Source organism: Ictalurus punctatus, chromosome 18 (genome assembly GCF_001660625.3).
Source record: "Ictalurus punctatus breed USDA103 chromosome 18, Coco_2.0, whole genome shotgun sequence".
NCBI classification, from domain to species: domain Eukaryota; kingdom Metazoa; phylum Chordata; class Actinopteri; order Siluriformes; family Ictaluridae; genus Ictalurus; species Ictalurus punctatus.
This window is the reverse complement of record NC_030433.2, coordinates 15,135,759-15,163,755: the sequence shown is the minus strand read 5'-3', so window position 1 is coordinate 15,163,755 and position 27,997 is coordinate 15,135,759. Positions and strand designations below refer to the sequence as shown.

Here is a 27,997-nt window from a genome sequence, read left to right as displayed (position 1 = left end):
TGGGCTAGGAATCGAACCACCAGCTCTACGATTAGTGTACAACAGCTAGGTGCTCTTCCACCTGAGCCACAGCCACCCATAATGCTGGTGTGAATGTTTGCTACATCGCTTATATGAAAGTGTTACCAAATGTGTTATGTTGTAGCCCATGTTATGTAATGATGCTTTCTTTAAATTGGAAGCATGATAAAGCACAACATTTAGCATGCAGAATATAAAGCTAATACTTTCAGAACGTTAGCTCTTATTGTAGTGAAGCATAATGTAAACACAGAGGGCCCCTTGCATTGTCCTGCTTGGGGCCCTGGCAGTCCCTATAGTCACCTCTGTATATACTCTATAGTCAAACAGTACCGTGTCTGTTGAAAGAATGTTCAGTATGAGCATCAGGGGCAGCAGGGCTGGAGGATCCCCTGGAAAGCCTTCCCACAACAGTGGAGGTTATTATAACAGCAAACTTTGTGTTAATGCCCATGGTTTTGGCCTGGGCACATATGGATGTGATGGTCAGGTGTCCACATACTTTTGGCCATAGTGTATTTTAGCCCGTTTCAGTTGTGCTTTAGTAATACATCAGCAGCAGCTGTGTTACAGACTCAGTCGGGGGTGTAATGAAAGTGAACGAAGTGGATTATTTACTCTATCATCATTTTTCTCCTAAAATGTGTTTGGAGGAGAAATTTAAAATTGATAGATTGAGCACACACTGTCTAATCAAAGAACAAATGACACAAAAGACAGACAAGAGGACCATAAATTTAATGTTTCTTTGTACAGCTTTTCTGTTTACTGTGCTTGCTATGCAGAGGAAAGTAAGGATGAACTCAGTTAAGCATTACAGGATTGAAATGTTTAAACAATGTTGGAGTCAAAAGCCTTTTTAATAGGCAATAAAACAAGTGCATATTTAATAACAGTTTGTAATTTCCAGTCAGATCCCATCGGACTTCTAGTCAAGACATTGTGCTCAATAAGGATTTAAAAAATCTTGAGTTTATGATGCTATACATTATCTCCAGTTTTATAGATTGGGGTTAACAGAGCTTGATTCCAGATTTCATGGTAGAAACCTATACTCAGAACCAAATGGAATAGTTGTAAAATGACCAATTTAAATTTAGAACTGGTGTTTTTTATCATTTTGTCCTGATGTTTTCTGTCCCTAACTCTACAAACATGTCCTCAGAGCAGTACAGAGACTGTATGGAACAGGTATGTATATGGTACTAAAGAATACATCCTCCTGTGAAGACAGTATGTATTTTTTCTCATTTTTAGACAAATGTGTTATTTTCCTGTTTTAAAAGCGTCTATTACTCTGTGCAGGTGTGATTTGTATCTGACCCCCTGAGCCTTGGCCCTGGTGTACTGTGCTCAGCTTTTGAAAGGGTACTAGAATTTCCTTATAGCTTTGGGTACACTGAGTGACTGTCAGTTTTGCACCATGTCTCCTTTAGGATGATGATGTTAAATTTGTTTGTTGTTAAATTTGTTTGTGGAAGTCAGTGTTTAAACCTTTTAATTCAAGGGCTGATGAGCTCAGTGCATGAAAATTCCATATGGTGATAGTGATGGAATTCATGTTGTGTTTTATGTTAAAAAAAAAAAAAAACCCTCCCCCAAAAATTCAGATGATAAACAGTGAAGTCCATGCGTACAATTGACTTTCTTAAAGATAACATTTCAAAGTCTGCAAACACTAAAGCACACATATTTTATATTTAATTCATACATACACAGTAGTACTACAGTGACATGTGGCAAATTGTCATGCTTAATGGAAACTGTGGCCAAAAATAAATATAAATAAATAAATAAATAAATAAATAAATGCACTACGAGAGTACAGAAAGCTTGGAATTTTAAGAGGTTTAATTGTACTTTTCTTGGTTATCACAACCAAGGTGAAAAACAAACCATTTCACAAGCTGATTGTGAAACAGATACTAAAGGCAAATTTGTCTGGATGAGACAGTGAGATTAAAATGGATGGATGGATGCCTAAAATGGCCTTAGTGGCAGAGATGGAACTGGCAGTGTTTTTTAACACTGGTCTATACAGTGATTATATTACTGTGATTTAGATCAAAAGAAAATGTGCACAGAATCAATGTGTGCTTTTAGTAGGTGGGTAAGAATATCTTCATACGCTACTGTGTCAGTTTAGCCATTTTTTAAATACAAATGTAAACTGCTGTTATGCACTACTACATGTACTGCATCTGAAAATGCAAGCAGAATTAGCAATACAATCAAGATGTATAGAATATTTATATAATGTAGTCATAGATTTGTTTTTTATCTTCTCAAAGAATCTTGTTTTCTTTTGATCATCTGAGTTCAGAGGACAAAGAGAAGATTGTGCAATCAGTGGACAATGAAGCTTATTTTGTCTAGATACTTCACACAATCACAATTGTAAGTTAACAAAAGGAATAAAAAGTGACATGAAAAAACAACAAAACATCTATAAAACTCATTTACAGTTTTACTTCTGGTGTACATGCTGTTTTTTTCTTCTTCTCAACATCACATCCAAGGGCCCATAGGAACTGAGTCACATGCATAACAGCTTTGGCATTTGAATGTCTACTGTGTCTGCTGAGAATATTTAAATAACTTAGCATTGTACAGAGAGAAAAATAACAGGTCTAATTCTAAAAATACATAAGAAAATATACTTAATACACATAAATATATGGTTGTAATTTTCTTAAGTGGGAATGAAATGTGCATAGGTCTCTTTTACATTGATCTTGCAGTGTAGTTTTCATGCTAGACTCCTCCGACACATCTGGAGAAGGTTCAAGAGAATGCAGATGATGCTCAATGTGATCTCATGAATAAGCCAATACCCAGAAATCAGGCTTACTGTGAATCACAAATGAGAACAAGTCTTTTTTGTGGCAACAAAACCAAACTCCAAACTTTCATGCACTGTCAGTAAACATCTTTTTGCAAGAATGCCATAAAGAATGAAACAAGTTTATCAAAGTTAGGGTGCAGTGCAATTTAAGCTACACATGCAGGAACATTCTGTATAGAATGAGGTTGAACAGTATTTCTGTTGGTATAAAGCCTCACAGTGAAATAAACAAATGCATATATACATTGAAACCTTGCATTGACTCTGGCCTTTTAAAGAGACATCATAGAAGACTGCATGCATATTAAGAAATAATAATGATTTTTAAAAGTCGCTCTGTTTAGATTAACAGGCTCTTATCGAAAGTGGACATCAATGCTCTCTGAATTTGTAATGACTTGCACATTCTTATTTGCAGTCAAATTACATACTGTACAAAAGTCAGAGACCACCCTTTTTTCATTCAAATGGCAATTAAATACTTACTATTAGTATCTGGTGGCAAACAATAATGATGACCTTTGTGTGATTTTTGAAAAATAACAATAATGGTGGGGAAAAATTATTTAACAGAAAATCACACAGAACATCAACATTTTATTTGTAATAATGAACTTCAGTATTAACCTGCAAAAATACGACATATGGCCAACATCCAGGTTTTAGTTCATCCCAAAGGTGTTCAGTGAGATTGTGATCAGGGCTCTCCAACCTTCACAAGGAATGTCTCCATGGACCATTGTATACACTGTCATGCTGCAACATGTTTGGGCACCTTAGTTCCAGTGAAGGGAAACTGTACTATTACTGTGTACAAAGATATTCTATACAGGGAGAGAACCACATATGGGTATGATGGTCAGGTGCCCACAAATCTTTGGCCATATAGAGGAAATACTGCATGGCTGACTGATTGAAAATGAAATTAATGTACTGTACATTTTCTCATCATTATTGTTTGCAATCAAATAATTAAAAATTATATACTGAATGGCAATTTGATTGAAAACCAAATTGTTCACCCATTTTGTGAAGATCTTTGAGTATAAGCTTAATTATTCCCTTTTTGACCAACATAATTCCCTCTGAACACATGCACCAAAGTGGACACCAATTGGAGTAATAAATAAATAATAAATAAGTTTATATGTTCCGTCTTGCTACTATTTTGTGTATTTCATGATATCTTACTTTACGCCATGTGAAAGGCATCACTATAGGATCACTTTAAAGGGTGTAAAAAATAAAATAAAATAAATTACACACTCATACCTACACCAGACAGAATGATTTGTCAGTGTCAATGTTGTGCTAAAAAAAACAATGGCCAACCACCCAAAATAATATCAGGTCAGTGCTGGTCCTATGGTGATCTCTATTCATTGAGCGATTGGGGCTGACAAATTATGCATAGCATCAAATGAGCTACAGTCTGTAATATAGGCACAAAATGTGTCTGTTGTAATTGGTAGATTTAACTAATAATCTGGCCAGTCCTAACTATTCAGCTAAAAAGCAGAGTACATGTTATCCATGTGTTATATGTGTCCCTCAAAATTCCCTTCTCTCGACTGATGATGGCAAATAAATGTTCTTTAAGTGTTCAAGCACTCATTAACAAATAGCCTGTAAATAAATACATGTACAGCTTATGGGGAGGGAGCCAGCTTCCTGCACACCAGCTTTGTTTTTCCAAATAAACTGCAGTAATCATACATTGTCATGCAATAAATAATACAGTCACATTCTGAATGCTAAGTTATGATAATTATAATAATAATAATAACATTTTATTTATGCATTTAATTTATTACTTAAACCTTTAAGTCTTTCATGTACGCCTTTGAAGAAGTTGAAGAGTTGGAAATCTGTGTACAGTCAAAGGTGTTAAATCCAGGCAGCGTCACCCTGCCACGATTATAGATGTCTTTCTCAAAACCCTGGTTCATCCTCTTCACCAGGTTCTTCTCATAAAGCAGAGGGTGGTACGCACCCATGGTGCAGGCTGCGTCTCTGAAGTTCTGATAGTAGTGGCAGAGCTCGGTTTTGCGCCGTGACGGCAAGAACTCATAGACATGGACCACGTCGCATAGTGACATCATCAGTACTGTCCCTGAGGGGGAAAGGGGTCGTTTTTACAGAAATGGTGATTGTGTATAAAAGTGAATATAATTGTACTGTATTGTGTTTTGTTAATGTTTTGGATGAGCAAACATTTATGCCCATGTATTGAAGAAATTTTCAATTAATTTAATGTACTTCAGTAACATTACATTAATGTAATTAATTTTTCTGAATTAAAGAAAAAAGTAGGGACTTGTGTGAATTAATACCCAGATCGACATTTTACAATATAAATCTGGAGGTTATAATGGTAGTATTGGCATACTGTAAAAGTCTGTAGGTTTGACTATACTTTTCAAACTTGTAACAAAAATGTATGATTTTTCGGTGTCTAAAACAAGTATGTAATTAAGGGCTTTAACACTTGTTATTTTAAGGAATGTACCTAAAGAATAACCAGTAAACAAGTTTTTTTTTCTCTCTTGTCGTCAGTACTGTAAGTGTAACACTGAACACTGCATACCTAGTAGGCCTGAGGAAGGCGGGTTCTTCTGAATAGGCTCAGCCATGTTATCTTGTAGCTGCTTCCATAGCTGCCATTCCATGCTGGGATGTAGAATATAAAACAGCTGTTGTGGGTGCAGCCGTCTGTACCGCTGATATTGTTTAAATATTGGATAATCTGTATTGTTGTACCACTTAAAAAACAAAGAGAGGAAACTTAAGTCACCTACATTACTCCTCCTAGTATTCATACAGGTTGTCACAACAGCATTCATTTTTTCACCTTAGAAATTGCTGTTCTCTCTGTGAGCAGCTGTAATTATATGGTTGTAATTTCTGTATAGTTGTTATCCATGGCTTGTAGAATAAATCTAGGGTTATTTCACATAAATTTCTAGCGCTGAATTTTCAGTGATGTTTACATTACAAACATTACTGATTAATTCCAATTTTTTCCCTTAACCCAACAGAGATCCTAGTACAAGCTCAGGCAAACTAACAATCATACATGAAATGCAATCTTTAATTCCTGGTTGCATATACATTGCAGTCAATGACTGGACCGATATCACCAGATGCTGGGTTTCTCCCCCGGTGATACTCTGCCAGGCCATTAATGGCAGACAGATGAGATGGAATGAACATGCTTACCTCAGATAGGTCTGAGGAGAAAGGGGCAGGATCCCAGGCCACTAATGTTCCACTGCTGTATAAAGAACTGGACAGGAAGTGGTGATCTTCTGATGCCATCACCTTAAAGTGAATACTTTGTTACACAAAGTAACTATGTTACACAATCATTGGATATTTTTCCCCTATTGAAACTTTAAAAATACCTGTGAATTGATCAGGCGCACTGTAGTTTTAGAGCCCACATCTTTCTCAAAGCCCACAGTGGGTGCAGCATTGAATCGTACTACTGCATCATGGGCATCTGGAAACAAACAAAGCATTAAATAAGATGGATTAAACCTGTGGTGATGTTTATTGTCCTGTTTGTCACAAATTAAGCAAAATGAAATAATGTGCTGATATCTTAATATTGAAGATGTGGGAAGACGTCTAATTGAATGAAATTGTTGCACAATTTTTTTTACTTTATGCATGATTAAATGCTACTTTGGATTTCATCCAATTCTGGAGTTACTGTGCTGTAGTTTTTTGTTGTTGTTTGTTTTATTATTTTTTTTAAATCATCAACACAGTTCCTTTAATATTTAGACAGACAACACACATTTGTGGTTATGGAAATAATAATAATAAAAGAAAAAAATAGCTGCAAGCAGCGATTAACAAGACCAAGCACTATCTGTCCCCAGCCCTTATTAATGGAGGAAGATCCAAAGCCATTTGTACCATCACTTGTTCTCAAAGAGATGTCCAAAATTTGAATGTAAAAAAAATCAAACCAAAGTCAAAGCTTGTGTGTTAGAAATAGATGTTGATAAACATACGTGACAAGTTTGATGTCAGTATGTAACAGTGTTGCTAAGATATGCCCTCATTTCATGTTCTGCGACTTCATTTACACGTTATGGACGAAACGTCCCACATATCAAAAGTCTGAGAATCAAGTTTTGTTTTGGATTGTCTTACAATGCTACAATCCAATCTTCATGATGATTGGACAAAATTTGTAGAAGAGGCAAAAAAAAAATGAATTATGGAAGAAATTAGCATCATGGCATCATGAATATGGCATGACTTAAAGAAATCAGATGAATGTGGAATCATGTTTCTACAAAGTTGCTTTGTGGAGTTATTATTGTAAGAATATGTCCAAATTGCCCGATTGGTTGCACTAGAGTGCTTGAATGATGTACAACAAAACTGCTGTGTAGCTAGCTGATACCGTCCCTTTACCACTGTACACAGCATTTTATCAACTGCCATAGACACCAGTACAAAATAATAATAAGAAGAAGATGAAGAAGACGAAGATAATTCAAATAGTGTCTACTAACCTTCGGTGCTTGGTCCCCTAAAAATATTTAACAATTCTTTAAATCGTCTAAACATTTAAATATATAATAATGTTAGGTTAAGAGAGGCTGGTGAAAGAACGACTGTTTACAGCTGCTTATAAGAACAGGAACTAACATGATTTGTGGACTATAAATGGATAACATATTGTTCTTTTATTTTTTAAAAATGTAACAGAAATAGTAATTAATTAGCTACATAGCTCCTGTAAAAAAAAAAATTCAGACACCAAACATGTCTTGAACATGTCATGAATTTCAACATGATCGATTATGTTTGAGTTAAGTGGAAAGTTTCATTTTAAGTGTAAATAATTTTTTTAAAGGAAACTGTTCTCTTAATTAAGATGAAAATCATACACACCAATCTCTTTCCCTAGTCCAGAGTTCCGCAGAGAACCTGCAGACGACACAACAGCACATGTTTTAAATGGACCAAGTGCAGAGGTCAGGGGTCGTGCAGGCAGCTGGGAGGCCCAGGGAAATTTAGTAAATGGCTCCATCTCTGGTGTTAATGTGGTGATTTTCACCAACTCTTTGAGTTGGCACAAGAGCTCTGGGCCACTCAGTTTTACCCGTCTTTTTCCGCCTTCTGATCTGGAGAGATTCACGCCATATTTATTCATTGCCTAAAAGAGAGAAGGCAATTATTACAAAAATAAAGGGAAAGCTCAGGCACAAAGATAATGTTTCAAATGAATTTAGGTCTTGTGTTTAGGTAACATTCACTTCATCCAAAGAGTGAAATCAAGTCAGTGGTACACGTTATGCAACTGTGTAATCTCTTGATTAAACAGTTAAATGGATGAATGGATTATTGAGGATAATCTTAATCATAATACATGTTTCAGGGAAATTATTGTTATAATGATAATTTTCATTATTTTGTACCAGTCCACATTAAAGTGTATGTTTTTTATTAATAAAAAGTCTGCAAACCTTTGCCCACCATCTATACATGTATAATTACACCAATCAGCCATAACTTTAAAACCACCTGTGCTGCCAAATCAACTCTGACCCATCGAGGCATGGCCTCCACAAGACCTCTGTAGGTGTACTGTGGTATCTGATACCAAGACATTGGCAGCAGATCCTTTAAGTCCTGTAAGTTGCGAGGTCGGGCCTCCATGGATCATACTAGTTTGTCCAGCACATCCCAAAGATGCTCTTTTGGATTGAGATCTGAGGAATTTGGGTGCATTATCCTGCTAAAAGAGGCCACTGCCATGAGGGAATACCTTTGCCATGAAGGCGTATCTGTGGTCTGCAATGTACTGTATGCAAGATTTATGCATGTTAACCAAACATTTCTTAGTCCGATTTATTTGTAAACAGACAGACTGATTTTCTAAGTGCAATTCTGAATTCACTGAATAAAATAGTTTTTTCAGTAGTATTGCTTTTCCTTTAAAGGCTGATGTCCAGTCATAATATACACACATGTGCTATGCTCAGATTAACTGGAGAAGTCATGAGGATTTTGTGAAACATTCTCTCACAGTCTAACAGATGGGTATCATCATACAGGTATTATTGTGATAATTCCTCGCAGAAGTGTGTGGTCTGCTGGAAATGATTACCAATCAAGCACCCAGGTTAAATTTTTTTAAAAGGTTTTTGATACCAGTTAATATTCAACTTGAATTATCATTACTTAATGATGGTGTTAACATAGGGGTGTTAACATTCAAAACCAAAGATAAAAGCTCTTTTCTTCAAAATCCATTTTACCAGAGTAGAACCTCATCTGACACTGTAATTCTTAGTCAAATAGTTCTTGACAAAAACGACAAATCATTCTGAAGTCAGTGATTAAAGCAGTTACAATGCAATATATACAGTATAATAACGAAACTGAGTGCCTGCTGATTCTGTTCAGCAACTGATTTCCAGTAACTTCTGGCACTCCTTTTTAAATTATCTATGGCAATTCCCTCATCTGAATCATGCATGCGAGTTTTCTTTCAAATAATTCTCTTGCCAGATAAAATTCTCATGAAATTGTTCTTCATATTGGCCTAAAGTTGGAGATATTCCAGCAAAAACTCATTAACCTCTCACCTGATAGTTCTGCACCACCTTCTTCAGCCTTTTGTCCAGCATGCTACTGGACATCTCATCATTCCATATCATTCCACCCTTCCCCTTGGCGACAAAGAAATCTTCCACTTTATGGCCGGCTGGGTCTTTTCTTCGGCCCCCTATAACGGTCTCAAGCGCATGACTCAGTGGTCTGCCCAATAGCCAAGCAAGAAGCCCATGTCGTTCCCTTTCTTTGCTCACAGGGTGCTGCTCCTTTTGACTTGCCTCCATTGAGTAGTTTAAAGATGAGAGGACAGGGATAGGCTTTTGAGGATCTCCAGGAATAACACCCGGGAGCTTTTGAGGGTCCACATACATCGGTTTTGATCCACCCGCTCCCCGAAGCACCTGTAATTAATGGATGAATAAAACTTATTTAAGTTGCGTTTTGCTGTTCTTTTGTGTAGCGGCTCTTAAATTTAAACTGTGAGTGTGTACTTTGGAACATACAAGGGAAGTAAATACTTCCCCTGGTGATAAAAGGTGAGTAAATACACACCTTTACAATAGTGTGCGCCCTTGGCTGTGCCCTAGTCCTTGCCCTCACCCCAAAGATGGCATCAGTGACAGGTACACTGTTTTCAGCACACAGTGTATACAGTACAGCCATGGTCATGCAAAATAGGGCCATGCAAAAAACTCCACGACGGGCTCGACGCCTCAACCGCCAAAGCAGGCTAACTCGATCCATTGCAGCACCTGGGACCTAGGAAAGACACAGATAATCATCAAGTGAATTTATATCTAGGACAAACGTTTTGGGTGTTACATTTCAGGACAGCATGAAGGGAGTGAACTATCAAAAGAAAAAGAAAAAAAAGGTGGATATTAAAAAAAGACTTATTTTAAGACACCGTTGTGACTTGCCCAGTGTGAAATTAGGTCCATTAACTTATTAATTTTTAAGATATGATGAACCTGTAATGCCTTTTGTTATAATATTAAAGCTCTGTTTGTAACCTCTGTTTATAACCTCTGTTTGTTTTTTTACTTTTTTTTTTTATACAGACAAAAATGCACATTATTTTGCATTATCTATGACTCAGTCACTTCGGTTTTCTTCATTCAAATTTTGTTCAAAATATTCTGAGAATATCAAACTGTACACCCTATAATGACATTTTAGAGCCACTGTTTAAAAAGACATTCAGTGCATTCTCATTCCACAAAGCTGCAAGCAGCGAGAAATGTGCTACAAGCTAGAACATACTTGACTTACATGTTTGATTATTTGTAAGATGAGATCAGGTGCAGATTTAACACAGATATATCTTTTCAGATAATTCAGTTTGTGCCTTAAACCAATTGAACTGCTCTGACCATTCATGTAGACTGACACCCTGGAACAGGTGTCTTCAGTCTGAGGGGGGAAAAAATACTAACCTTTATAAATTGTTCCCATTGGTCAGAGAGTTGTGCTCTCAAGGATATATATATTTTGTACCAAAAAATATGCATGCCTTACTTGTGAAAGTAAATATACTGTATTTGCTCTAACTGATTATCTAATTATCAAGCTGTTCAGTCATGTTTTAAGGAAGCTTCAAACCTCTCAGTGCCAGAGGGCTCCCTGGACTGAAGCTGAAAAACTTTGTCCTAAATGGGTTTTAAAAGGTACGCTATATTCACTCTAATCATTTATTTATTTTTTAAGAAAAAATAATTTCCTAATAACTTTACAGCAAATAAGATGACAGGGTTAAGAATTCACAGAGGGGAACTCTAACCATAAGTAACCAACAGGAGACAGATGTGACAGCAGAAAAGAAATCTAAGTGCAAGTGCAAAGGGTAGTGTTACTGCCTCTACTACAGGAGAATGTTTTTGTATAAATTGTGTGAGTATCACGTTTAAGCGTGCAGACAAAGACTTGAATCATGTGGTTGGGTGAGGAGCAGAAAACGACAATACAGCATTACAGTGAAACTAAGACTCTAATCATGATGCATGAATCAGAAAGAATGATCAACAGATGGCAACACTTGGTTGCCATGAGAACAGCAAGGTTAAGTCTATAAATATTTATTTAACATGAACTTCGAAGCATTCGGAGCTGGAAAGAGTGGGAGAATTTGCATTACAGGATCTTGGCAGCTAGACACAGATATACACTCTGAAGAGAGTCAGAGAAAGTTAGACGAGTAGTACTTAGAACACTGAGCTGTAAGATTATGGTATAACATGTAGAACATATGGCCCTCCATAATTTTCTAGGCCTGTTCTTTGTAAGATATGACTAGGGTTGGAAAGTAACAAACTACATGTACTCTTGTTACAGTACTTGAGTATATGGTTCACAGTAAGGGCCTGTTCACACCGGGACATTTTTCGCAGTGTGTTAAACAGTCCGTTTTTCCACACAGTTTTTTTGTATTCACACCCAGGCGTTAAATGCGAGCATTGCGCTGAATGAAAGTGCAGATTCACTCCCTGGCAGTAGATGATGCTTACTGAAAAACAGAAATACTCCGGTGCACAAGGTGGCACTGCACAACTTTCTGACACCCACTCATCACTGAGAAGAAGAGAGCCAGTATTTAAGTCTTTCAGCCGTTCACACTAGTGATGGGAAGTCCGGATCATTTTACTGACTCGGATCTTTGAATCTCGTTCAGCAAAATAGAATCTCATTTCAGCAGAACAGAATTAAAATGTTACATGTTAAATTCCCCCAACACATCTAGTACTTATGCAAATGTTGATGACATTTGGAATAAAAAATAAACTATAGGCTAATGCAGCCAAGGCCAAATTATGAGAAACAGAAATGATTAAATAATTGCTTAGCTGGATCTTCAGGCTATGCAGTCTGTTAGTTCACCTCACCTCCGAGTCATTCATAGGCTGAATGCAGTGGGGCTGTGACGTGATGAATGAATGACTCGAACCCAAAGACTCAAGAGGTGAATTAATAATTTCTGTTTCCTGTACAGAACCTATGAGGATGTTGCAGCGCATGCGTGGTCAACACAAAACGAACGAATCAATCTCTGACACAACACATTGTTTCAGAGTCATATTAAAGATTCGTTCAAAACTTCCCATCACTTACTACATTTTGGCAAGACAGTTTTGTACTTGAGCCCCATCAAGCCATACTTTTATGTAACTTCAGTGAACCCCTTCATGGCATGGACTCCACAAGAATGTTGGAAACATTCCTTTTAGTTTCTGCTCCAGTTTGACTAGATTGCACCATGCAATACTTGTAGATTTTTTAGGTGAACTTTCAGCTTTGAATCTCCCATTCTACCACATCCCGAAGGTGCTCTGTTTGATTCAGATTCATTCACTGGGAAGACCTCTGAAGAAGACTCAACTCATTGTGATGTTCATGAAACCTGTTTGATATGACTTTTGCTTTGTGACATGTTGCATGAAGCCATTAGAATATGGTAAATTGTAGCCAGGAAGGGATGCACATGCTCAGAAACAATACTCAAATAAACTGTGGCATTCAAGCGATGATTGATTGGTATTAACAGGCCCAAAGTGTGCCTCAACCTCCACCAGCATGGATTGTTGACACAAGACAGGTTGGTCCAGAGATTCATTCTATTGGTGCCAAATTAAGACTCTACCATCTGTGTGCCTCAGCAGAAATCCAAATTTTTTCTTACAGTTGTGCTCAAAAATACCAGGACATCAGCAATTATATAAAAAAAATAATAATAAAATCTAACCAGCCCCAGTCTGGCACCAACAATCTTGCCACAATCAAAATCACTGAGATCACATTTTCCCCTCATTCTGATGATTGATGTGAACTTTAACTTAAGCTCTTGACCTGTATCAGCATGATTTTTTTTGCACCACACTACTGCCACATGATTGGCTGATTAGATAGTTGCATGAATGTGCAGGTGTTTCTAATAAAGTGGATGGTGAGTGTACATACAGTCAATGCAAACAGATACAGGTACTGTAAACAGGCAAAGGAGGGGAGAAAATGGTGACAAAAGCCTGGGTAGACAAAAAACATTAACAAAAGATTAACATGACAGCAAATTCAGCAACACATCAATGAATGTGAAAACAAAACAGCAAAATGAGAAACACATTAACATTTAAATCAAAACAGAAAGGGTAGGCCTGTATTGAACACCATATGCTCGCTGCTGATTGGACAAAGCATAGGACTCACATGGAAAAAGTATCACACTTTTCAGATGCTTATCTACACTACCAGGAAAAAAACCCCCAAATTTGCATCTAAATAAAGACGGGTATGGTTCAGGTGGTAGAGCGGGTTGTCCACTGATTGTAGGGTTGGCAGTTTGATTCCCGGCCCACATGACTCCACATGCTAAAGTGTCCTTGGGCAAGACACTGAACCCCAAATTGCTCCCGATGGCAAGTTAACGCCTTGCATGGCAGCTCTTCTACCATTGGTGTGCGTGTGTGAATGGGTGAATGAGACACAGTTTGGATAAAAAGTGCTATGTAAGTGCAGACCATTCACCATATACCAAATATACAAACAATGTAGAATAAGGATTATATCAATTTTGTTATCCACTATGAAATACTACATATTTCAGTGCAAATAAAGACCCATGATGAACTTAAACTTTGACGGACATCATGTCCTGGAACTGGCTGGAATTAGTGTCCTAAATAAAGGTCCATCTCCAGGCCAGAGTGGGAACCATTTTCAGCTCGGGAGTTTAATGCCCAAGACCAGCCCATTTTTTCATGGTGGAAGAACTTGGATAAGTTCAGTTCAGTTTACTACCCCATTCTAGTTATTACTGATATGTTTCGACAAGACTATAAAGATAAATAACAAATTACATACCGAGTAGTTTTCTGGTACAAAAAGTCCAACTATAACATGAACAAAAATGTTGGTTTGCTTTTAAACAAATATGAAGCATTTCAGTAAGTAATATGCTTTTTTGGCAGCTACCTGGTTTGGTTTGTTTATATCTCCATGGTAAGGACCTGGGTACGCGCCACTCTGACTATGGTCCTTCTTAAAATTATACAAGCATTGATGTTTACGCATTGCATCGATACATCAGCACGTTGGTTATTTGATTGATACATTGATCCATAATCGATGGATCGTTAACAGGCTTGAGGAGTAATGGAATACATGTAACAGAGTGATGTAATCAGGATACAAAAAAAAAGACAGTTACCATTACAAGTAATCCATTGCAGTTACATCAAAAAGACAAAGTAATCAGATTACAGGTCTAAATAAATAAATAAATAAATAATAAAAAAAGGGAATCCTAACAGGATTACAATTTTTTTCATTTAAAACCAAAGGAATTAAACTTTTGCAGGGTTCCAGACTATGCCTAAAACGGTCGCAAATTAATTAAACCAAAAAAACTAATTTGCGAATTATATTTTTTTGCTGAGGTCGCCACTGGCGACAATATAAATTTAAACATTAGGACTTTAAAATGTGTATGGAATGTCTTTTTAATTGCGTGTTCTGTGAGGAGTAGCCTATCAAATTTGTTGTGTTGACATAATAAAATGAAACGCTGTGCATGAAAATTTTTATATTTTTAAATAAATTATTTTTTTTTTAAAAATCTAATTCATGTAGAACGCCAACAAAAACGCATGGGGAAAGTGAGGATCAGCTTTCCATGTCAGAAAGACATGTTAAAATGAAAAATATCAGAACAATCCTCATCTCTGTTGAGCACCAACACACCGAATAAAAAAATCAGGCTCCAGTTGTGCCAGCACGAGAGAGATAGAAAACGACAGAGACACAGAGGATCATCCTTCCGTGTCAATCAATTAACATCCAAGTAAAAGTGCAGAAAGGCATTTCAAGACTTCTTGGATTCAAGAATTTGCATGGCTCAGGTATGATCATCGCACACAGAAAATGTTTTGTGATCCTGAACCATGTGTCAAATGCAGGCTTTCTGCAAAACAGAGGAGGAGGCCAAACTACACTCAATGTCCAAGTGAAGCTGAAATAATAATGGCCTGTGACACTGGCTCGGATTCTGTGTAAAAAAGAATTATGTGACTGTAGTTCTCAAGTCGGAAGAGACGTACAATTCCCATTTTAAATGAGCTTGGATGAAAATGCTGACGACGTAAAAGGAGGCCAAACATACACACGACAGGATGACTGAAAGTATGTGTTTCAAAAATTTAAAATGCAAGTTCATTCTTATGTGACACTTTAAAAATCATTTGCCGCCTGTTCCATAAGAGCAGAGTATCTTTGTGAATTTTGAATGTGAAAGTTTTAAACAAAAAGGTCAAAAGGTTAAACAAAGTAAATAAATTTGACTAAATAAAAAAACAAAAAATTTATTTTTCACAGCGTTCTTTGCTCATATTTACAAGGGTGCCAATATTAGTGGAGGGCACTGTAATTTTAGGTATACATTATCCTGCATGTTGTGATCGGTGCTAGACAAGAGAGTTTTTGGGTACACTTTGTTGTTTTTGCCAAATGAACACAACTGTAAATGTCCGTGTAGAAAAAACTGAACAATTAGGAAAACTGAAAAATGTCAATTGTGCCTTCAATTTGCAAGTACTGTAAACGTGATCATTATATTTATATCCACAAACCTGGGTCATAAAAAATTGTGAAAAAGTAATTTAACCATTGTGTGAAGTCAACAAGGTTGCTTTAACAAATGCTTTAGATAAAGTACTTTAATATATCATACATCCTCCGTTGCACCACTCCACCTACTTTAACCCTAATTTTTTTTTATTTACACCCATTAGCCTTATACCATTTAATTTCTCTCTTACACCTGCACAAAAATTGGGCTCAATATCTTAAATAAATTAAAGCTGAGAATATCTAAATACTCAGCACTTTGTCACTGGAATTATTTCCAAAAAAAATGTCTGAATGGCATTATATGTCTTGAGCAGATTAATCATCCAAAATGCAACAGTGCTTCATATATTCATTCAACCAGATGATGCATATCATGTGTTACGCCCCACTTCATCACACTCCTTTGTTTGCATCAAGTCCTTAATAAATTTCACAAATCTAAATGATCCCTTGTAGTTACTGGCAAGTAAACAGCACTGAGTCATAACAAAACTAAACCAGACACGTTTAGCTGGGGTTTCCATGATGAAGTTCAGCATAATTTGCTGAACTCCTGTTTAAAACTGTATCAGTTCTCTACATCTGTGTTCGGGCTGTGTAGTTCTGCTTTTATCTTTTGCTTTATCTTCCTTGCTTTGATGCTATAAAAAAACAAAAACAATTATTGCTTCAGAAAACTCTTATAAAAGTTATACTTTCATAAATTATACCGTATATATTGGATGTTATTGTTATTGATTTCATGAGCCTCACTTCTGTTGATTATACTGTGATGAGAAGTAAACTAATTTCCTTAATATGTTAAAAACAACAATGCCTCATGTTAAATGTTAAAAACAACATTTACAACATTAAGCCTTCCTGTGCATATCCCTAAAACAACCTACACACATATGCGCCATATGTGTCATGAAGTACAATAAAAAATGCCATTTGTGAAATGATCCTGCATGGCAATAACAATAAAATGCACAATAAACTAGCAGCACAAGCTTTCAACTATTATTTGCAGCTGCAGTTTGCCAGTAAAAAAAGGAAGTATGCATGCAGACCTGTTTTCAAAAGAAGCTTGTTTTTAAAGAGGGTTTTTTTTGTCCTGTGCATGTAATTCTGATCTTACTGTTCTCATTATAATGTTGTGATCAAGTTAGACAAGCCAGATTTTTGTTATAATTTATTTGGTTATTCTAGCTGCAAAATTAACGTAATTGTAAATATAATTGTACGTGAACAATAACTAGAAAAAATATGAGCATTTTCAGTTGTGCCCTCATTTTCTAAGTTTAGTAAGCATACATGTTCATACATGCATACATATAGGTGCAAACTTATATACTGACTCTTTTCTGTCTTCTGTTTGCTTCATCCCTCCAAAATGGTTACATAGTCCAACCCACTGCTGTCCCACATTCGGGTGTAATCAAATGAAAATATTTTGCAACTCACTGTGCGTCATCCCATCTAAATCTGCAGGATGTAGCCTGCATGAAATAATGTATGTGAAGTGGTCACTAGAAACACAGCTCTTTTGCTATCAACATTTTCCATTTTGCTTTGCAATCATGTATGGTTCATCATGCCAGTAAACACACAGCACAAGTCAGTTGTGCCAAGTATGACCCATGTGACATCTTAAGGGTGAAAGACTACTGGAAGAAAAAGTAACTGGATGCACCGACCTGAAATTCTGGTTATGTAAATGTTGGGCACCATCACATGGTTCATGAACAAACACTAAGGCTTGGTTCCTGTAAAGATGTCAGCATCAGATCAGTGTTGGGTTTCAGTTCAGGCATAAAACAGAATCAGTTTTTAACCTAAAATAGACAAATTGGTACATCTGTTTTGCTAGAGAAACAAAGCTAGGGACAGAAACTTCCAAAAAGACCTAGAAACTGAAGTCAGCGATAGACAAGTCTCGACTGACCTCCTCAGCCTTGTTGCCGCTGTAACCCTCACCAGTAAAAAAAGAAAGTAAAATAATGAATGAATTTGTTTCATTGAGTTATAGGAGTTCTTTGCCAAGTTCTCGAACAAACCTGAAAAGTATTTTTATAAAAGCACATTGATATTACTCATAAGATGTTCAGCTCATTTGGGAGTAACAAGGTGGAATAAAATTAACTGAAATGTAATGTGAAACCACCACTAATAATAGCACATTCAGCTGTGTGCACACTTGCACAAAGGTTAGTAGGTGGATCCCTAAGCATGTAACAGTATTTTTCACAGTCTATCCACATAAGCATTGTTCATACACAGAATAATGGAGATTTAACTAGGATTTGAAGATTATATATGATTTGATATTCAATAGAATAACCATTGCTAAGTAATGAACATAACATTAAGGTTAAGCAGATAATCATTCACAAGAACACCCTTGCAAGTGATTCCAAATAAATGACAGCCAGTTTAGAAAATCTCAAAAAATTTGTAAGGGTTTTAATGGTTATAATAGGAATTGTATTGGTTTTAATGGAAATTGCAATGGTCCATGTGGGTCTCTATTGGTAATTTGTTGCCTTCTATTGGTGGCATGTTATGTCTAGTGGATACCCTTAAGGATCAAAAATAGTAATGGTTACCGATGGTTTGTAGTAGTAGTAGTAGTAGTAATCATAATTCCTTAGATTTATAAAGCACTTTTATATAATGGTGTTAATGGTTATAATGGGAATCGTATTGGTTTTTAATGGAAACTGTAATGGTCCCTGTAGGTCTATATTGGTAATTTGTTGCCTTCTATTGGTGTCATGTTATGTCTAGTGGATACCCTTAAGGATCAAAAATAGTAATGGTTACCGATGGTTTGTAGTAGTAGTAGTAGTAGTAATCATAATTCCTTAGATTTATAAAGCACTTTTATATAATGGTGTTAATGGTTATAATGGGAATCGTATTGGTTTTTAATGGAAACTGTAATGGTCCCTGTAGGTCTATATTGGTAATTTGTTGCCTTCTATTGGTGTCATGTTATGTCTAGTGCATAACATTAAAGACCAATAATAGCAAAGGTTTTAATATTTACTGATGGTTTATAACGGTATTTGTAGTGGAAGCCATTAGAATTCATTTTATGGTTTCTATTGTGTTTTTCCCCAGCAGGGTAATCAGACACATGAAGATAAACGACTCAGTCTTTCATGCGTATTAACACCATTTTACTGGGATTATAATATTTGTCCGTGAACCATCTTCAGAATTGGCACCACTGAGGTGGTCAGGTGCGTGTCCGGTTTTCACTTAAAGCCAGCATTTATACACTGGAACGCTAAATATGCACCACTGGATTTCATTATTTATTAAAAGGATGTGAAACGCTCAGAAGCGCGTGACTCGGTTTAATTTAATCTAGGGCGCTGATGCACGAAAGAAAAACAAAATGCATTCTTACCTTGAATCCCATAGCCTTCTTACGCCGTTTTCTTTGTTAAATAGCTATTTTCGTCCAATATAAGCCTGTTTATAAATAGTGTTTTAAAAAGGAATCGAGCAGTCCAAACGGTGTGATATTGGAACAGAGATCCATTTATAGCCTAAGGAAAGAACATGCTCCATCTCGGAATGCTCACACACGGGAGAAAAAAAGCAAACAAACATCATGATTTTGCATTGTGTCTTCTCTGATGTTGTTATCTCGTCGGTTAAACCCCTTTACTGTGCTGCATGGTACAGATCCGCCATGTTTATTTATCCCCAGCCCGCTGCGTATCCTGGTCGGTAGTGTGAAATCTGTCTTTCTGCATTTGCGGTTACTTGAAGCAGTGATTTTAGGGGTTTATGCTGTACAAAATTCTGGAACTGTAAAACATATAGACTATCATTTTAGATGACTATCATCTTGGATGCCAAACAGTATTATAAGCCTATATACAAATAACAAACTAACCAAGAAATTATACTATTATGAATGTGCGTTCGTGCGCGTGCGTGCGTGTGTGCACGCATGTGTGTTCCTTAAAAGAGACTCACGAACTCAAACGTGTCGACAGTTTCATTAACCGTTATACACATTACGTTGGAATGAAAATATGAATGTCAAAACTGTTAAGCTTTCTGGCCATACATACTACTATGTTGTATGTTGAGTTATGTTGAGTTGCTGTAATTTGCACACCACGTCGTAACCCATGAAAATAAAAATGGGGAAATGAACATTTTGTTTTGTAGCCAAACTACCAAATAAAAATAAAAAGGAATCAAAGGACTTTTTGTTTGAGATTGTGGCAGATGTAAAGGAGGGGAATTTTATACATGTGTTTTCGACAAGGTTTTCAAAAGAAAACCAGCCAGAAACCAAGAGGGATGCAGATGTTTTGCAACTCTGGGTGTCTAATAGCCTAAGTCTCTTATAATAAAACTCTCAGTGTTTAAAACAAAAAATACCAGTGTATGGAATCGCGAGAGGGGAATATGACACAAGCCATTTTCTGTGGTGTCAAAAAATATAACTGAATAGCAAAATTGTTTACACAGTAAATGAAAAAAATAAACTGTGGTACTACATAACAGTTCAGTTTCTTGGGCACAAGGAATAGCCAATTGTCAGTGACGTAATATAAAGAAAATTACGAAAGATTTGCTGCCACACATCTGTTGTATTCAGAGAATGCGGAAGTAACACGTCTTATATACCGACAGAAAACCTTTTCTTTTGAACAACCCATTTTCAAGATTAGATCCAATCCGATAGCCGAATTCAGATTACTTCTGAAAAACTGGGTACTCATCTGACTCATCTTCTTGTTTAACAAGTGACTTATAGGCATCATCACCTTTGTTTGGCAAAGAACACTTCTGGCCTCTTTTCTGAGCTCCTGTGGCAATGATTACTGGCCAGTTAAGATCCACATTCTAACTCAATAACAGGGCTGGGATGCAGAAAAAAATGCTTCTTTTGCATTAGAAGGAACTGAATCGCTTTCCACTACAATCATGGACTCACCATCCCCTACAACACCTTGAATCCCATGCAGAGCTTGCGAGTTCCCATCTCCAATAATGTCAAGAACCACATCTGTGAAATCACCTCTCCTAAAGGGCTTGGTGCCTGTTTGGGTGTTTTTTGCTTCAGCGTTTGTTGCCCTGGTCTTTAGATTTTTCCATCTGAATTTCACTTGCTCTGTAGTCCTCTTCTGGCCACAGCCCATGGCATTCACATTTTGGGTGATTACATCCCAAATGTCTTTTTTCTTTTTGTTAGTCAATTTCCAACCTCCACCCTTAGCAGAATTAAAACTTCCTGCTATTGAGTCATAATGGGACCTAACACCTTCCAGCAGTGTGTGGGTTTCTGCAATGGTAAAATTAGGTCGTTTTGAGTCCATAGTTCCACCTCTTTAGTATAGTGAATGTACAATTCATAGGCCTTTGGCATGATTGAGTTAACTGAACACAAGCCAAAGAACATCTGCTAATTGATGTTTACTGGGTGTGGGTTTGAAAAGACTAATCACACAGCCATCTTATTCAGTATTTCTGAGAGGACTTACAGAGAGGCACTGACTTGACAAGTATTGTCCATCGCTGCCACCACCAGTTTGGTAGGAGAGGATTTTTTCAAAGTGTACGTTGAGCGTACAAAACCACTAGCGCAATATACAACTGAGGAACTGTATGCTTGGTTTCGCTTTGGGAATGCTGATATTAAGTACATTGCAGAACTTGTCAGGCCAAAACTTCAACGCAGAACCCGAAGGAGTCACGCTCTGTCTGTAGAAGAACATGTCTTCATGGTTCTGCGCTTCTATGTATCTGGGACTTTCTACCAAATTGTTGGTGACAATATAGGAGTGGACAAATCAACTGTGAGTGATGCGGTGAAAGCTGTGTCAATCGCATTGGCCAGCCTTGTCAGTCAGTTTGTTTCATTTCCAAAAGATGACCAGATTGCCCAGACCAAGCACAAGTTTTTTTCTTTTAGGAAACATGCCCAATATTATTGGGGTTATTGACTGCACTCATGTGCATATACAAACAGCTCATGAGAGGGAGTGGGAGTACATCAGTCGAATGGGGAGGCACAGCATCAACATCCAACTTCTGGGTGATGCTGGCCTCATCATCACAAACTGCGTCGTGAGGTGGCCTGGGTCTGTCCATGATGCATGCATCCTGAGTTAAGGTGCTCTATACAGAGAGCTCCAAACCAACCAACCAGATGGCATAATATTAGGAGACAGTACCTATCCACTCCTACCATGGCTGATCACCCCTTTTCTTGCAGCAAACACACTTGTGCAGGCACACTTCAACACTGCTCATTGCAAAACAACATGTGCAAATGAGCACTTTAATGGAGATCGGTAGAGGCGCTTTGCATACCTAAACTGCTTGTGCTCACATCTGCTGTGATCAGGATAATCCTGATTTTTTTTGGATCACAGGCAGGGATGTCACTAGAGATTTATTTTATTTTAGAATAGCAATGGGTGTAAAATCTACAGGAACAGCGGGGCAGTGGTGGTTAAGGTTCTGGGTTACTGATCGGAAGGGTGGAGGTTCAAGCCCCAGCACTGCCAAGCTGCCACTGTTGGGCCCTTGAGCAAGGCCCTTAACCCTTTCTGCTCCAGGGGTGCTGTAGCATCTCTGACCGCAGCTTCCTGGCATGCTAGGGTATGCGAAGAAACGAATTTCACTGTGATCTAATGTATATGTGACCAATAAAGACCCATTATCATTAGAAACACGGTTATTTTTGGTCTAATAATTTGTGTTAGAGACTGATCTAATATCAAAATAAAGAAATTAAAGTCCACTTTGTCCCCATCCATCCAAAAGCAAAAATGGTTGAACTATGCAGCCAAAATACTTTCTGGAGTTTATTTAGACGCAGGGGTGTCAGACGTACGGCCAAAACTGGCCTGCTAGGAGGTTCAATCCGGCACGCAGGATGAATTTTGAAAGTGAAAAAAATGCATAAAAGACACGAACTAGAATTTTTTAAAGTGCTATTTCCAAATTATTGTTTTAGTCAGAGTACAAGACGCGGCACCATTCTGGGACTCAGACAGCAGATGGTAGTAATGCGCCTGTGTGCTTCGTGTGTATGCAACAAGTTTCGGTGCTCAAGGAATATGATATTCGGCGCCACTATGAGACTCATCATGGCGAAAAATACGACAGCTTGCAAGGAAGCTGAGAAGATAAATTAATTGCTGGTGGGTCTGAGGAAACAACAGTCCATTTTGACCCGGAGCCGAGAGGTCAGTGAAGCAGCTGTAAAAGCCAGCTACCTAGTTGCTAATGAAATAGCATTAGTATCAAATCCGTATTCCGACGGTGAGATCATTAAAATTCTGCATGATGAAGGCTGCGGAACTCGTGTGTCCCGAATGAACATTGGCTGCTACTCAGGACATGATGCCTGATATTGATGCACTTGTGCAGACCAAAAGATGCCAAGTTTCAGGAGCAAAAACAAAGTAGTCTAGACATGACTAACTCCTTTAAAATGCTGCTTCAGACACTGAATGTACTTAAAGAACACAGTTCTGTGAAAATGAATCCTTGCGGTAGTAGTAGTTTAAAAATGTGCAGTGTAATGTTAGTCAACAGCTTCACTACAAAAGAGTTTGGTTTGGTGGAATCCTATTGTTCATGCAATGCCATAAATTTTAAAGTGCGATACTATATTTTTCAGTTCCAAATACATGTGACTTAAAGTTTTTTTATTTTTTATTTTTTTTATTTATTTATTTTTTTTACAAACACTGTGACCAGTTGTAATGCACACATGTAAATGATAATCAGAAGCAAATTGCACATGTTTGTGTTAAGAAATCTGAGGTTGTTCATGATATGTTTTGTAAAAGGATATTTCATTAAATATGAAGATTTTCCTAACGTACTTGTACTTCTTTGCACGAAAACAAAGGGGAAAACATGGACTTATTGTTATTTACAAGTAATTATGCTACGATTTTACTGGCCCGGCCAACTTGACATCTAATTAAGCAGTATGTGGCCCGTTTGACACCCCTGATTTAGAGAGAGAGTGAGTGAATGAAAAGGCAATCAACACTACACTACTCCATACTGTATTTGTTAATTACATCAACTACGTTTACTGGGCAGTTATAATCGAGCTACTGTGTTGTCGAGCTACAGACTTATTTGTATGTCCGAGTATACATGACACCGTGCGTAATCGAAAGCTTGATACGGTTTGGTGCGATCCCTTGTGAGGGAGCAATTGCCTTTAAGACCAGTAGGGGCGCGTGACCGCGTCATTCTACGCGCTCGCTGCCTGTGTGTGAGTCTGCAACAAGTGTGAGTGAGCAGTGGAACTGTAACCGTGATAATGCTCTGTATAATTAATAAAAAAACAAAGTAAGAAGTGGCGGGGGTCATGAATATTCTGAATATAAAATAGGCCTAGCGACGTCCCTGATCACGTGTATCCTAATCCTACTAAAAACTTTTGAACAACATATACTGTAGGTTTGAACCAAATCAAAACCAGGATCAGGTAAACATAAAAATAATATGGTTTACCTGATCCTGTATAGCAAAACTTGGGATTACCAAATCATTTTGATCCAGATTAATTTTTTTGGGCCCAGGGAATAGTATGCCTATTCAGACAGTCAAAATCTATCCATAGATAAACACGGTCACGTTATCACGATATGTTTGTATGTATTTAAGCACTCTGTCTGGCCGTCTTTGTCAACTGGTTCCATAGTGTAGCGGTTATCACGTCTGCTTTACACGCAGAAGGTCCTGGGTTCGAGCCCCAGTGGAACCAAATGCGTTTTGATCTGAAAATATATTATAGTATTTTGGGAAAGGTTATCGATGCAGTTCGACAGTGTACTATACGGATTTTCTATTTACACCCGCTGTTCCAGTAAATATCTCTGTATCTGCAGTTAAAATGAACTGAACACAGCCTACAAATTCTTAGTAAGTTCCATCGTACACCACGTTATAGCATTTAGTTCACTCGTTTGTGGATTTGCAAATAAACCTTGTGGATTAGAAATTCTTCGAAGGCAAATATATAGTTCAATTTTATAGAGAAATTGTGTCACTGAGCAGCCAGTCCAGTTAGCCGAGGACGAAGACACTGAAAATGAAAAAGAACTGGCTACCTGGAATACAAATAACCAGTTTAATTTGTGTTACTTATTCTGTCATCAAATTTGTGTCCCCAAGATTCCCACAGCATGGATTTCCCGAAGGTTTTATGAGAGCCTGTAAATAGAAAAATGTGGAGATGCCGGGGATTGAACCCGGGACCTCATACATGCGAAGCATGCGCTCTACCACTGAGCTACATCCCCACGTGACAAGCGCCGTCTCACGGCGGCAGCTTTTAAAAGACGTCTTAAATAACTTTACATACGGCTATTATAAACGCAGAAGACGAGGGGTGGACCCAAAACACCAGTAATCAATTACTGCGATTTAACTGGATTCAGTCCATTAGTTTGCTTTCTTGCTTCCACTTGCTTCCGAACCCTTCAGATCTTTTCACAAACAGTGGAAATATTATTTACTGAATCTCCTTTCACCAGTAAATCTGTTAAAACTGAAACATTCTCTCATACTGAGCAGGAAAACAAGGCGTGTAAATGTCTATATGAGTTCGTGAATATGTATAAGTTAAGTGAACACGATATGAGCAGAGAATAAGGAAAGATAATGTACTTTGCATGGCACTGTAGCAGCGGAACCCATACAATGATAGCTTAGTTGTGCCTCTCTTTGACTAGAGACACCAAATTATAGCATAGTCTCGTGTTAGATAACCAAAACGTTTTACATTTTAATTTGATCGGTCTGCTAGTCCTGCAAACAGTGATACCACCTGAGGCAAGTTTTACCGAAAAAAATCCAACTTTTTGTCCAATTTTCACATTTTTTTAGGTTAGGTTCAACCTGTACTCAACTCATTGTCAGGGTACAAGTACAGAGGCAATGAAATGCAGTTAGCATCCAACCAGGTGTGCAAATAGTAAATAAATTAGATGAAATAAATAAGGCTATGATGCGATAAGTTAAGATAACAGTGTTCAGGTAAAGGTAAACAGAATGATTCATACCAGTGAAGCAAATGGCAATTAGGTTAAGTGCAATAAATACGAATTGAGGAACTGAATTGTGCAATAGGTTGAGATAATGTGATAAACAAATATAATACAGTAGGTACATACAGTAAATGTAGATGTGCAAATAGTGTTCAAATACCAGTCTGAGATAAATAACTGTAGTATGACAGAGATGTGTGAAATGTGTAAATACTTACAAATCGTTGCAGATAACAGTGACTGGAATAAAGTTGGTTGGACGTTCGATATTCGCGGATATGCGGAAATTAAGGGACCGTCTCTAAAGTTACATACGACATTGTTAAACACGTTTCTAACTTAAATAACATTTATAGGGAATGACTTACAGTCACAAGACCAACTGGAAAGTGTTCATCTAGGTGTTAGGTATGAGACACACCTTTTAGATTTTTGATATTTATCAAAATAAGCTATTAAATCATATATAAATATTGTCATGTATTTTATTACTGTATGGGCCCATAAACAAAATATATCATTATTTAAAGCTCAATAGCATTTGAAGGGAATGAAGTACAGTCACAAAACCAGCAAGAAGAGCCCTGGGCGAAGAGATCACAAACTCAAAGACCAGCAAAGCATCATTCAAAGTATTTTGATCCACCAGAAGCAGTGCCCCAAACAAAAAGACACAAGACAAAGCAAACATCTGAGGATCATTCAGAGGACACATCAGCCCAGGTATTATACAGTTCTCAATCATGTCATAAAGCTTTTGTTCACATTAATTAATACCACCTTTTATATTATATTCAAATATCCCATTAGAAGATGGATGAATGGATGGACTAACCCGTACAAGGCGATATGATTTTCATTGTGTCTACACCACACACAAGACTCTGGAATAGTTGAATGTATGTATGAATGAATGAATGAATGAATGAATGTATTCATTAATCCATCCATCCATCCATCTATCCATAATTTTAACTTTCACGCCAGACTTTTTCAAACCAACCTCAAAGTTTTTCTACAAAACTTTGTTTTGTAGTTTCATTCTGGTTTCATCTATTTTTTTTTTTATTTTATTTATTTTGCACAGAATCTCCATGCAGCATCCAGCCAGGTGTTTGTGGTAGGCCCAGCAGGACATGATGAAGAAGCAAAATCCATGCATGCAGCCACTAGATTTCAGTAATATTTTTAGCTTGTTATATACTGAACTTACAAAGATGGGTTACAAATTAGAAAAAAAGCATGACTGTGTGAAGAGGCCCACTTCTTTTTGATGTGTTTTCTTGTCACAGGGTATTGAATGGTGAATGATATGCTGTGTCCTTGTGTCCTTATCTCTCACCGGATCTTTAGTAAATTAAACAAAAAAATTGATTTTGGACCAAACTGTCAGTGCTCTCCAGTATCATCTTGAAAATCTAAAAATTTTGAAATATATTTTGAAAAAATTATGTTCTATCCCTCCTGTTGGTGTTCCAGAGACTTGGCATAGCTCTTGCATATCTCTGGATCTTTAACAATTATTTTCGTAAGAATAAAATGACAGGCTTCGAGTCTTTTAAATTGTGTAAGTATGCTAGTCTTCTCATAAGGTGTTTTTTTTAATGCTGTCAAATCCTTACAATAATTTTACTTATTAACTTTTACTATAAGTAGCAAGCAATTCACAATAATTGTTACGTGTAAAGTGAGTGAGATATGTAAAGACAATAATTACCATATACTACATATATAGGAAATTACTAGTAATAGTAATAATGTTTTACTGCCTAATGTTATCCTATCAATCATTTTGATTCGCTTAACACACTTTTTTCCCAGACATTTTGTGTTTTAAGCACTAAAGGAAAATGGATAATGTTGCCTTTCTAATAATATCATTATATTTATATGGCCT

General features: G+C 37.1%; 1 protein-coding gene and 2 non-coding genes across 7 annotated transcripts; 1 reads left to right on the top strand and 2 right to left on the bottom strand.

Moving 5' to 3' along the window:
* Nucleotides 1-743: 743 nt before the first annotated feature.
* st6gal1 (ST6 beta-galactosamide alpha-2,6-sialyltranferase 1) lies at nt 744-26,404 on the bottom strand. Of its 5 annotated transcripts, none has more exons than XM_017493358.3 (9): nt 19,461-19,982; nt 17,743-17,811; nt 10,001-10,207; nt 9,481-9,849; nt 7,781-8,045; nt 6,271-6,368; nt 6,086-6,187; nt 5,454-5,628; nt 744-4,979 (listed from the first exon to the last, which is right to left on the bottom strand). In XM_017493358.3, the coding sequence occupies exons 3-9, from the start codon at nt 10,190-10,192 to the stop codon at nt 4,681-4,683; spliced, it is 1,500 nt and encodes a 499-aa protein (XP_017348847.1). In that variant the 5' UTR covers nt 10,193-10,207; nt 17,743-17,811; nt 19,461-19,982; the 3' UTR covers nt 744-4,680. The 5 variants fall into 5 exon arrangements, with proteins under 5 accessions (XP_017348847.1, XP_047017693.1, XP_017348846.1 ...); XM_047161737.2 differs by lacking the exons at nt 17,743-17,811; nt 19,461-19,982 and adding an exon at nt 13,400-14,001 and having other exon boundaries at nt 744-2,871; nt 4,687-4,979; XM_017493357.2 differs by lacking the exons at nt 17,743-17,811; nt 19,461-19,982 and adding an exon at nt 26,319-26,404.
* trnav-uac (transfer RNA valine (anticodon UAC)) lies at nt 24,743-24,815 on the top strand. The gene has a single exon. It is a non-coding gene; the product is annotated as a tRNA-Val (tRNA).
* Nucleotides 25,282-25,353, bottom strand: trnaa-cgc (transfer RNA alanine (anticodon CGC)). Its single transcript has one exon. It is a non-coding gene; the product is annotated as a tRNA-Ala (tRNA).
* Nucleotides 26,405-27,997: the final 1,593 nt, after the last annotated feature.